At 44.6% G+C, this 12,994-nt stretch overlaps 1 protein-coding gene across 22 annotated transcripts in view; it reads right to left on the bottom strand.

Moving 5' to 3' along the window:
- Positions 1 to 12,994, bottom strand: part of LOC118376166 (unconventional myosin-XVIIIa-like) — a 220,504-nt gene that overhangs the window by 15,904 nt on the left and 191,606 nt on the right. For 19 of the 22 annotated variants that reach the window (XR_008136457.1, XR_008136460.1, XR_008136458.1 and 16 more), the window contains 4 exons: positions 9,841 to 9,978; positions 8,423 to 8,608; positions 8,049 to 8,188; positions 7,029 to 7,073 (listed from right to left, as the gene is read on the bottom strand). Coding sequence is in view for 18 of the 22 variants with exons in the window: in XM_052518612.1 (XP_052374572.1) it covers positions 7,029 to 7,073; positions 8,049 to 8,188; positions 8,423 to 8,608; positions 9,841 to 9,978 (509 nt within the window). In the remaining 4 variants the exon portion in view is untranslated. The remainder of the gene's footprint in view (positions 1 to 7,028; positions 7,074 to 8,048; positions 8,189 to 8,422; positions 8,609 to 9,840; positions 9,979 to 12,994) is intronic. The other 3 variants (XM_052518625.1, XM_052518593.1, XM_052518642.1) reach the window with 1 other exon arrangement.

The following is a 12,994-nucleotide window of genomic DNA, read 5'->3' as shown; positions in this document are numbered from 1 at the left end:
GGCCGTCCTTCTAAACTTTCAGCTCATACAAGGAGAAAACTGATCAGAGATGCAGCCAAGAGGCCCATGATCTCTCTGGATGAACTGCAGAGATCTACAGCTGAGGTGGGAGACTCTGTCCATAGGACAACAATCAGTCGTATATTGCACAAATCTGGCCTTTATGGAAGAGTGGCAAGAAGAAAGCCATTTCTTAAAGATATCCATAAAAAGTGTTGTTTAAAGTTTGCCACAAGCCACCTGGGAGACACACCAAACATGTGGAAGAAGGTGCTCTGGTCAGATGAAACCAAAATTGAACTTTTTGTCAACAATGCAAAACGTTATGTTTGGCGTAAAAGCAACACAGCTCATCACCCTGAACACACCATCCCCACTGTCAAACATGGTGGTGGCAGCATCATGGTTTGGGCCTGCTTTTCTTCAGCAGGGACAGGGGAGATGGTTAAAATTGATGGGAAGATGGATGGAGCCAAATACAGGACCATTCTGGAAGAAAACCTGATGGAGTCTGCAAAAGACCTGAGACTGGGACGGAGATTTGTCTTCCAACAAGACAATGATCCAAAACATAGAGCAAAATCTACAATGGAATGGTTCAAAAATAAACATATCCAGGTGTTCGAATGGCCAAGTCAAAGCCCAGACCTGAATCCAATCGAGAATCTGTGGAAAGAACTGAAAACTGCTGTTCACAAATGCTCTCCATCCAACCTCACTGAGCTCGAGCTGTTTTGCAAGGAGAAATGGGAAAAAATTCAGTCTCTCGATGTGCAGAACTGATAGACACATACCCCAAGCGACTTACAGCTGTAATCACAGCAAAAGGTGGCGCTACAAAGTATTAACTTAAGGGGGCTGAATAATTTTGCACGCCCAATTTTTCCGTTTTTGATTTGTTAAAAAAGTTTGAAATATCCAATAAATGTCGTTCCACTTCATGATTGTGTCCCACTTGTTGTTGATTCTTCACAAAAAAATACATTTTTATATCTATGTTTGAAGCCTGAAATGTGGCAAAAGGTCGCAAAGTTCAAGGGGGCCGAATACTTTCGCAAGGCACTGTATATACTGTACTTTATACCATGTGATTAGAGTAATGTAAGATATGTAAACATTATTAAAGTGGCATTATTTGGAGTGCATTGCATAAAGTGACCAGTGATTGGGTCTCAATGTAGGCAGCAGCCTCTCTGAGTTAGTGATGGCCTTGAGTTAGTCTGATGGCCTTGAGATAGAAGCTGTTTTTCAGTCTCTCGGTCCCAGCTTGATGCACCTGTACTGCCCTTGCCTTCTGGATGGTAGTGGTGTGAAAAGGCAGTGGCTCGGGTGGTTGATGTCCTTGATGATCTTTTTGGCATTCCTGTGACATCGGATGCTGTAGGTGTCATGGAGAGCAGGTAGTTTGCCCCCGGTGATCAGTTGTGCAGACCGCATCACACTTTGGAGAGCCTTGCGGTTGTGGGCTGTGCAGTTGCTGTTGTGCCTTCTTCACCACACTGTTGTACGCCGACGAACTTAAAACCTTCCACCTTCTCCACTGCTGTCCCTTCGATGTTGATAGGAGGGGGGTGCTGTTTCCTGAAGTCCATGATCATCTCCTTTGTTGACGTTGAGTGAGAGGTTATTTTCCTGACACCACACTCCGAGCGCCCTCACCTCCTCCCTTTAGGCTGTCTCGTCGTTGTTGGTAATCAAGCCCACTACTTTTGTGTCGTCTGCAAACTTGATGATTGGGTTAGAACCGTGCATGGCCACGCAGTCGAGTGTGAACAGGGAGTACAGGAGGGGGATGAGCACGCACCCTTGTGGGGCCCCAGTGTTGAGGGTCAGCAAAGTGGAGATGTTGTTTCCTACCTTCACCACCTGGGGGCGGCCCGTCAGAAAGTCCAGGTCCCAGTTGCACAGGGCGGGGTTGAGACCCAGGGCCTCCAGCTTGATGGTGAGCTTGGAGGGTACTATGGTGCTAAATTCTGAGCTGTAGCCAATGAACAGCATCCCAACAGACTGGGATAGGGAGCAATTGAATATGTCCGTAAACACACCAGCCAGCTGGTCTGCGCATGCTTTGAGGACGCGGCTAGGGATGCCATCTGTGCCAGCAGCCTCGTGATTGTTAACACGTTTAAATGTTTTACTCACGTCAGCCACGGAGAAGGACAGGGGAGGGCGCAGTCCTTGTTAGTGGGCCTCGACGGTGGCACTGTATTATCCTCAAAGCGGGCAAAGAAGGTGTTTAGTTTGTCTGGGAGTGTGATGTCGGTGTTGGTGCCGTGGCTAGATTTATTTTTGCAGCCCGTGATTCCCTGTAGACCCTGCCACGTACCTCGTGTCTGAGCTGTTAAATTACGACTCCACCTTGTCGCTGTACTGGCATTTCGCTTGTTTGATTTCCTTGCGGAGGAAATAGCTAGTCTGTTTATATTCAGACATATTCCCAGACCTCTTTCCATGGTTAAATGCGGTGGATCGCGCTTTCAGTTTTGCTTGGATGCCGCCATCTATCCACGGTTTCTGGTTACGGTAGGTTTTAATAGTCACAGTCTTTATAAAACGCACTCACCGAGTCAGCGTATAGGTCAATGTTGTTCTCTGAGGCTGACCGGAACATATTCCAGTCCGCATGATCAAAACAATCTTGAAGTGTGGCTTCTGATTGGTCGGACCAGCGTTGAATGATTCTCGTCACGGGTACATTCTGTTTGAGTTTCTGCCTATAAGACGGAAGGAGCAAGATGGCGTTGTGGTCAGATTTGCCGAAGGGGGGGCTTTGTATAGCTTCGCGGAAGTCAGAGTAGCAGTGGTCAAGGGTATTGCGCATGCGGGTAGCGCAATCAATAACTGGAAGAATTTAGGTAGACATGTTCTCAAATTTGCTTTGTTAAAATCCTCAGCTACAATTAATGCAGCCTCAGGATGTATGGTTTCCAGATTGCATATAGTCCAGTGAAGTTCCTCGATGGCCGTCTTGGTGTCTGCTTGAGGGGGAATGTACACAGCTGTGACTATAACTGACGAGAATTCTCTTGGTAGGTAAAATGGCCGGCACTTGATTGTAAGCAATTCTTGATCAGGTGAGCAGAAGGACTTGAGTTCCTGTATGTTGTTATAATTACACCATGAGTCGTTAATCATAAAGCATACACCGCAGCTCTTCCTTTTCCCAGAGGTGTTTATCTCTGTCGGCGCGATGCATGGAGAAGCCCGGTGTCTGAACCGATTCTAACAACATATCCCGAGAGAGTCATGTTTCCATGAAACAGAGGATGTTACAGTCTCTGATGTCTCTCTGGAAGGCAACCCTTGCTCGAATTTCATCTACCTTGTTGTCAAGAGACAAGACGTTGGCTAGTAGTATATTCAGGAGCGGTGTGCATGTCTACGGAGCCTGGACGGGTGGCCGCTTTGTCTGCCCCTTTTGTTTTGGATCGCCTACTAGAATTAGCTCCATTGTCCTGGGTGGTGGTCCGAACAGAGCATCCGCTTTGGGAAAGTCGTATTCCTGGACATAATGTTGGTAAGTTGACGTTGATCTTATATCCAATAGTTCTTTCCGACTGTATGGAATAAGACTTAAGATTTCCTGGGGTAACAATGTAAGAAATAATACATAAAAAAAACTAAATACTGCATAGTTTCCTAAGAACTCGAATCGAGGCAACCATCTCTGTCGGTGCTATGCCATCCAATACGCATCTGTTCAAAACCTATTCAGACACATATGCTATTGCTGTGATCTCCATTACCAGATTAAAAAGGGAGATTGTGACGCAGCTTGTTTTTGTTTTACTTTCTTTCATCCTGACATTGTTAATTTATAATGAACAAAAATATTAACGCAACATGTAACAATTGCTCAGATCTTACTGAGTTACAGTTCATAGAAGGAAATTAGTCAATTTAAATAAATTCATTAGGCCCTAATCTATGGATTTCACTTGACTGGGCAGGGGCGCAGCCATGGGTGAGAAGGCATACAGTGCATTCAGAAAGTATTCAGACCCCTTGACTTCTTCCACATTTTGTTACGTTACAGCTTTATTCTAAAATTGATTACATTGTTTTTTCCCTCATCAATCTACACACAATACCCCATAATGACAAAGCAAAAACAGGTTTAGACATTTTTGCAAATTTATTACAAATAAAAAATGAAATATCACATTTACATAAGTACTCAGACCCTTTACTCGTACTTTGTTGAAGCACCTTTGGCAGCAATTACAGCCTTGAGTCTTCTTGGGTATGACGCTACAAGCTTGGCACACCTGTATTTGTGGAGTTTCTCCCATTCTTCTCTGCAGATCCTCTCAAGCTCTGTTAGGTTGGATGAGGAGCGTTGCTGCACAGCTATTTTCAGATCTCTCCAGAGATGTTCGATCAGGTTCAAGTCCCGGCTCTGGCTGGGCCATTCAAGGACATTCAGAGACTTGTCCCGAAGTCATTCCTGTGTTGTCTTGGCTGTGTGGTTAGGGTCGTTGTCCTGTTGGAAGGTGAACCTTCACCCCAGTTTGAGGTCTTGAGTGCTCTGGAGCAGGTTTTCACCAAGGATATTCTCTGTACTTTGCTCTAGTTTGGGTCTCTAGTTTGGTCTCTAGTTTGGCTATGTCTTTACGCACCAGTCTGTAGTACGTGTCCACAACTGGCCCATGTGGGACGAATGTGGATGGAGGTCTGAATACATTGCAAAAAAACCAGAGGGGGAGGGGCCATGTGCAGTAACAGCTGGTGTTTCCTCTTCACTTGAGCATGTGTAATCAGTAGAGGAGCCACAAAACATGACCTTCTTCTTGTAAGTCTTAACTGTCACGTCTGCTCCCCCTATTCCCTCCCCTTGGGGCTTTAGGGTGCCAGGTTGCCCTGCATCACGCACTCCTGCCATCCATCACGCACACCTGCCTTCCCTCGTCACGCGCATCAGGGTTATTAGACTCACTTGGACCCACTTATCACCTGTTTATTTCCTCCCCTATATTTGTCAGTCCCCAGCTCTGTTCCCCAGTGCTGCTTTGTATTGTTTTAGTCTTTAGTGTTAGTTTGCTGACACTGTTCCTGTCTCGCTCCATGTCCGTTATTTATTAAATGTTTTACTCCCCGTACCTGCTTCGTCTCTCCGAGATCAACTCATGTGACAGGGGATTTTAGTGGGTATGTGATTTTATTGATTTTTACATGTGATTTATTGATTTTACATGTGATTTCATTGGGTAATCGGGCGCAGGTTGGGGTTCAGCCAGTAGTAGACTGCGTTGACTGCGTATCCCTTTGATATTTGTGGATCTTGGCTGCTTTAAGGTCCTCTTGGAGTGCTTTGGTCGTCTCTTTGAGTGTGCAATTGTGTCTGGTGTCAAACTCTCCAGCGGAGGGTACAGTATGTTCTTGATGGAGACAATTATAGTATCCAATTCGGCCTTAAACATTTGTTTAGGATGGCACACCATCGGTTGTTAAAGTCCTTGTTCTCTGTAAAGATAGCCGATGCCTTTTGATTGCGCAATACTTTTGGGACTCTTTTGTTGTGGCAATATTCTGTAAGCGTACCTACATGTAATTCTAGGTGTGCAACTACTTTTGTTTTTCAACTTTCTGCCAGTCAATTGTCAATTATTTCTATGTATTATATACATGCCCATCCAACAAAACTTTGTTATCAAATCAGTAGCTATTATTGCCATTACTGCCTAGTACTGAACAACATAAAGGACATGTTAGGATTCAATAACAAAAACCCTGGAAAGAACAGCTGGGGTCTCTCATTCAATTACTCCCTAAAAAACATGAACTTCCCAACACCACATTCTCTGCTGTAATGCGCCAGTGTTGTACAAGCCCATCATTAAAGGTAGACTCAGCTAAATGATGTTGCCACGAGCATCACCACAGATATTGAGATGAGCGAGATGCAAGACTTGACTTTCAGACAGTCACATACAGTAGCTGTGCATGTGCATGGGTTTGCTTCATTCTGTTCACAGTGTGGCATCCACAGGACCAAAACAGTGGAGAAGTTGAGCCTCACGCGTCAACGCTCTTAGTTGTTGCGGAAAATGACCCACTATGCTGTTTACTTTCTGCATCGACGTCACATCGCTGAGTCTACCTTTAACATTCACAGCACTTTACAATACTGCTTAACAAGGGTTCAACAGCAGAAACGTCAGTAACTGCTGTAAGGGCACATGGACATGGGACTGGAATGGCCCAGACCCAAAGGTTAACACTGCATGTGAGCCACTTTCCAGACGAGCAGAGAGCTTTTTGTAAGACATTTGAGGGTTCTGCATTATATAGTGAGTGTAAAAGATTCATGAGGAACACACCATTCGTCTTTCCGTCGTCAGAAGCAGACAGTCATATCTCACATCCACCCCAGAGCAAAGCTCTGAAATATTCAATAGGCCCTGAGAGCGGGCGTGCAGCCTCTGGGCAAAGAACGCTGTTCAAACAAGGCACAGCGGTGTCCAACAGAACCCCCGGAGGACACGCTGGGACAGCAAACACAAGGGGAGAAAGGAAGTAGGGTTCTCACTGGAAAGGTAGGAGTCCAAGAACTGAGCCCTGGTGGACACCACATGACACTTACCCAGCGATGGATGCTTACTACGCCAGTTAGATATTATATATGTTACCCTCAGTTTAAGGCGTTACTCAATGAATAACCACACAGACACTCTGGGGAAGGGGTTGTTTTATGCTAGGTTTAGAAAAGCATGTTGTCAATGGCATTCATGCAGTTCAGCATGTGGCCTCATGCAATGAAGAGTGTAGCAAATTAGGCTATGGGGGAATAGCTGAGCCCTGGAATAACGATGCAGTATCACTGAGCTTGTTCGTTGAATGGTAACCCATAGTTAAGTCCTTATGAAGTGACATATGGACTATGCCGTAAACTTGAACTTATATGAGATGGCTTGAACATGGACAATAGATCTGCTGCTTGATATTGCATCCTTTTCAGTGAAGGGCATCATACTATTCCAAAATAGCATTTAAAACAATGTCAAACAACACAAACTCCAGTTCCTCACGTTTTGTTCCTTCTTTTCTGATACTTTGTCACCATGTCTTGTAAACTGGTCATGATGATGGATGACAGACAGAGACACAAAGAAATAAAGAATACAAACACAAAACAAACAGAAGAGAAAAGTGAGACAGGAAATGGGTAGGTACAGTCCAAGTAAACCAAAAGAACGTGATGAATAGGCTAATGCTTGAAGGATCTAAAACCTAAATCATTGTGGATATCATGGCTGATGTGGTGGTGATGACCATATATATCCTATTCAATTACTAGTATTCTAATTCTATGATGTTGACCCTGTGGTTCTATTAAAGATATTTCCTCCCAGTGGGAGAAATTCAAGTGCTGCATATTGCTGGGTTACTGACTCAGCACACCACATCATCCTGATCCCCATCCTGTTACCACGTAAAGAAGAAAGAGTACGCACTATACTCAAACCTGACTCACAGAGGGAAGAAAGGCCTTCTCCCCAGGACTGCACTCATAAACAAACAAATAAACAAACAAGGCTCGGCAGGAACAGAGAGCGAGTAAATAAATAAGGAACGGGAGGAGACGGAACTCGATTTCACTGACGTAGCTTTAGCTAGCTGCCTATCTCACCGAATACAGGAAACAAAGAATATATATATTTTTAAAGGCCTGAAAAATTAAGCCCAGCAGTTTTCAGCGCATAAATCTTTCAGATTGTGTGAATAAGAAAAGACAGAGTCGGGGGAGAGTTCTCTCTGATTGCTTTATCCAAGGCCTCTTTCAATGGAACATCCATCCTGACTGGGTCATTCTCTCTCTCTCTCTCTCGTCCTCTTCCTACCATCTCTTCTGCTGAGTTTATCTACAGTTTAACAGTAGCTGCTCTCTATGCTGAGTGCGTGCTGACGAGCTGACACTTGCTGTCATGAGAGGACATGAGGTAAATTAATTATATTAAGTGAATTTATATGTTTGGGCACTAAATAGACAGCTATACCTGTTGTATTAGGTTAATGTATATGTCCGGGCACAAAATAGACAGCTATACCTGCTGATGAGGTCCTCGTTGCCGTCACTCTCCATCTCGTCCTCGATGGCGGCCTGGAGGTCACCAATCCTCTTGAAGGCTAGTTTAAGGTCCGCCTGCAGGCTCTGATTGGCTGCCTCCAAGCTTTCAATATCCATTTCCTGTCAGAAGAGAGTGAGACACTCTAAGCTAAGGTCCCAGCATTAAACCTACATCTGACCATTTCTGAAGTCTCTTTTGTCGTTCTCATTTTTCTGAATGTCTAATAATCCTGAACAAAGCAAGGTTGATGGGAACTGCAGCCGTTATTTCATATCTTCAAAGCGCCCCACTGTAAAAAGCCAGTCTGTACAGTGCCCCAGTCCCCTCGGCTCATTTGTGACTTTGGGTCTTACCAGCTCATGTTTCTTGCGGCTGGCCTCTCCCTCCTTCTTAGTCAGCTCTCCCATCTCCTCCTTGATATCTCTGATCTGTCTCTGGAGCCTCTTGTTCTGCTCCTTCTCCCGGGTCTCGCTGGTGCTGCGGTGATCCCGTTCCTCTGTTAGCTTCTCAAGGTTCTCCTTTAGACGGGCCACCAGGCTCTGAATGACCAACAGCAGACAGGGACCATGTTAGAAGAAACACTGCACTCACAGTCTACATCTGGCACAGGTCAGAGACCGTATCATGCATGCAGCTATGTGAGAGATACTCCATATCTGAAATGGGATTCAGTTGAGGAAAAACCTACACCAAAAAATCTAATCATATTGTATCGGTCACATGCGCCGAATAGAACAGGTAGACATTGCCTTTAAATCCTTACTTACAAGCCCCTAACCAACAATGCAGTTCAAGAAATAAACTTACTTGCTTTGAGATATTCCCCAAGTAAGGGCAAGAAACTACTAATTAAATAGAGTCTACTTGCTAAACATCGTTCTGCTACATACTGTATTTGCACCGCAGAAGAATGCTCCAGCATTTCATATGAGCACATACATCAACTTCAATGCACTGAAAAGGCTGAATCCAGCCTCCACTAATGCTAAACAGCCATTAGCCTCCAGCCTTGTCGATGTTTCACACTGTGAGTGGGTAAGTTCTGCTCTCTGCCCTCTTAGATGTTTATTGATTGGCCTCCTATAGTTTTCAGTCTACCAGAAATATCCAGCCACTCACAGTGGTTTCAAATGCCATGAGTAGCAACAAGACATGGCTAAATATGACCTTAAAACCCCTTATAACTTTGGACGTATCCTTCCCAAAACTGAACAATTCTTTGTTGGTCTTTCTATTATTCCATCCAGTGGAGAACATTGACAGAGAGGGATTCTCTGAGAGAGTTTTACTTTTAGATTGGAGTTAAAGCAGTGTGTCTGGCTGTCTACACATTGATGGTAATTACAAGTCCAAAAGTTGCCAAACTGAGCAAAGATGCATTTGTCTGAGGGGAAGAAAATGGATTTCTATTTTTCCCTGGCTGTGTGCGAACAGTAACCTTTATCCTTCACTTAAACGTTTGTCGCAGGCAATATCACAATGTAATTTGAAACTGACAGAATAACAAATTATTTTGTGGAGTGAATATAATATGAGCTAGTCAGAGGACAAACATAGCATTAGGCATTATCTAACTGTGACATGCTAACAGTCCAAGTTAGAAGAAGGTTATGAGGCTGAATCCAGCACTAAAAATAGAAATAACCGTTTGTGAGGTGAGGTGAGGTGAGGTGCCCCCCCCCCCCCCACACACACACACACTAGACAGGCCGCCAGGCGCTGCCAATGCTCCTCCTCTAGAATGCCCCTCAGCCCCCCTGCATGCTCTCACCTCCAAGCGTTTGACCTGTGTTTTCTCAAACTCCATCTTGGTCTCCATCTCTCGGATCTTGGCCTCCTGCCTGCTGACCAGGGACTTCTCGACCATAGACGTCTCCTGGAACTCCAGCTGGCTCTGCAGTGCCGAGAGCTGAGGGAGTGAAACACAGGAGTAGGAACACACAAACAAGGAAGGGTTTTAGAAAGAACAACATACCGTAGCAGAAACAAACTGCCACCATACAGTATATTATGTTAACTCAGCAAAAAAATAAATGTCCTCTCACTGTCAACTGCTTTTATTTTCAGCAAACTTAACAGGTGTAAATATTTGTATGAACATAAGACTCAACAACTGAGACATGAACAAGTTCCACAGACATGTGACAAACAGAAATTGAATAATGTGTCCTTGAACAAAGGGGGGGGGGGGTCAAAATCAAAAGTAACAGTCAGTATCTGGTGTGGCCACCAGCTGCATTAAGTACTGCAGTGCATCTCCTCCTCATGGACTGCACCAGATTTGCCAGTTCTTGCTGTGAGATGTTACCCCACTCTTCCACCAAGGCACCTGCAAGTTCCCTGACATTTCTGGAGGGAATGGCCCTAACCCTCACCCTCCGGTTCAACAGGCCCCAGACGTGCGCAATGTGATTGAGATCCGGGCTCTTCGCTGGCCATGGCAGAACACTGACATTCCTGTCTTACAGGAAATCACGCACAGAACAGCAGTATGGCTGGTGGCATTGTCATGCTGGAGGGTCATGTCAGGATGAGCCTGCAGGAAGGGTACCACATGAGGGAGGAGGATGTCTTCCCTGTAACACACAGCGTTGAGATTGAGCTTGTTGTCATTGCAGGCAGTCCGATGATGCTGTGACATACCGCCCCAGACCATGACGGACCCTCCACCTCCAAATCGATCCTGCTCCAGAGTACAGGCCTTGGTGTAACGCTCATTCCTTTGACCGTAAACGACTGTTTCCCATGCTTGTTCAATGAACCATAAACAATTGTATTTTATTATTTTTATTTTACCTTTATTTAACTAGGCAAGTCAGTTAACCTCTTCAAACTATGGGGGCGCTATGTCATTATTGGATAAAAAAAACGTGCCTGTTTTAAGTGCAATATTTTGTCACGAAAAGATGCTCGACTATGCATATAATTGGCAGCTTTGGAAAGAAAACACTCTGACGTTTTCAAAACGGCAAAGATATTATCTGTGAGTGCCACGGAACTCATGCTACAGGCGAAACCAAGAGGAAACTCAAACAGGAAATGAGCAGAATTTTTGAAGCTCTGTTTTTCTATCGTCTCCTTATATGGCTGTGAATGTGCCGTGAACAAGCTTATGCTCTAGGTCGTTCGTCCATGATGTCTGCAGCATTGTGACGTATTTGTAGGCATATCATTGGAAGATTGACCATAAGAGACTACATTTACCAGGGGTCCGCCCGGTGTCCTGTGTTAAAATGATTGCGTAATCTCTAGGTCCATGTGCGTTCCATTTCTTCAGAAGAGAAAGTCAACTGCCACGATGGATTTATCGTCGATAGATATGTGAAAAACACCTTGAGGATTGATTCTAAACATCGGTTTGCCATGTTTCTGTCAATATTATGGAGTTAATTTGGAAAAAAGTGTTTTAATTACCATCGATAAAAGACAGTACTGTGCAGCCGTCTTCATCGACCTTGCCAAGGCTTTCGACTCTGTCAATCACCATATTCTTATCGGCAGAATCAGCAGCCTCGGTTTTTCATTTTTCGGATGACTGCCTTGCCACAGGGTTCAATTCTCGGGCCGACTCTTTTCGCTGTATATATCAACGATGTTGCTCTTGCTGCGGGCGATTCCCTGATCCACCTCTACGCAGACGACACCATTCTATATACTTTCGGCCCGTCATTGGACACTGTGCTATTTAACCTCCAAACGAGCTTCAATGCCATATATCACTCCTTCAGTGGCCTCCAACTGCTTTTAAACGCTAGTAAAACCAAATGCATGCTTTTCAACCGATCGCATGCTTTTCAACCGATCGCTGCCTGCACCCGCATGCCCGACTAGCATCACCACCCTGGATGGTTCCGACCTTGAATATGTGGACATCTATAAGTACCTAGGTGTCTGGCTAGACTGCAAACTCTCCTTCCAGACTCATTTCAAACATCTCCAATCGAAAATCAAATCAAGAGTCGGCTTTCTATTCCGCAACAAAGCCTCTATCACTCACGCCGCCAAGCTTACCCTAGTAAAACTGACTATCCTACCGATCCTCGACTTCGGCGATGTCATCTACAAAATTGCTTCCAACACTCAGCAACTGGATGCAGTTTATCACAGTGCCATCCGTTTTGTCACTAAAGCACCTTATACCACCCACCACTGCGACTATGCTCTAGTCGGCTTGCCCTCGCTACATATTCGTTGCCAGACCCACTGGCTCCAGGTCATCTACAAGTCCATGCTAGGTAAAGCTCCGCCTTATCTCAGTTCACTGGTCACGATGGCAACACCCATCCGTAGCACGCGCTCCAGCAGGTGTATCTCACTGATCATCCCTAAAGCCAACACCTCATTTGGCCGCCTTTCGTTCCAGTACTCTGCTGCCTGTGACTGGAACGAATTGCAAAAATCGCTGAAGTTGGAGACTTTTATCTCCCTCACCAACTTCAAACATCAGCTATCTGAGCAACTAACCGATCGCTGCAGCTGTACATAGTCTATTGGTAAATAGCCCACCCATTTTCACCTACCTCATCCCCACACTGTTTTTATTTATTTACTTTTCTGCTCTTTTGCACACCAATATCTCTACCTGTACATGACCATCTGATCATTTATCACTCCATTGTTAATCTGCAAAATTGTAATTATTCGCCTACCTCCTCATGCCTTTTGCACACAATGTATATAGACTCCCCTTTTTTTCTACTGTGTTATTGACTTGTTAATTGTTTACTCCATGTGTAACTCTGTGTTGTCTGTTCACACTGGTATGCTTTATCTTGGCCAGGTCGCAGTTGCAAATGAGAACTTGTTCTCAACTAGCCTACCTGGTTAAATAAAAAAACAATAAAAATAAAAAAAACGTAATTTTCATTTTTTTTCTTACCCAAACGTGATGGAGAAAACAGAGCGATTTGTCAACACAAATAATC

Source organism: Oncorhynchus keta, chromosome 1, assembly GCF_023373465.1.
Source record: "Oncorhynchus keta strain PuntledgeMale-10-30-2019 chromosome 1, Oket_V2, whole genome shotgun sequence".
Lineage (NCBI taxonomy): Eukaryota > Metazoa > Chordata > Actinopteri > Salmoniformes > Salmonidae > Oncorhynchus > Oncorhynchus keta.
The sequence above is the reverse complement of the archived record's forward strand: the minus strand, read 5'-3'. Positions and strand labels throughout refer to the sequence as shown.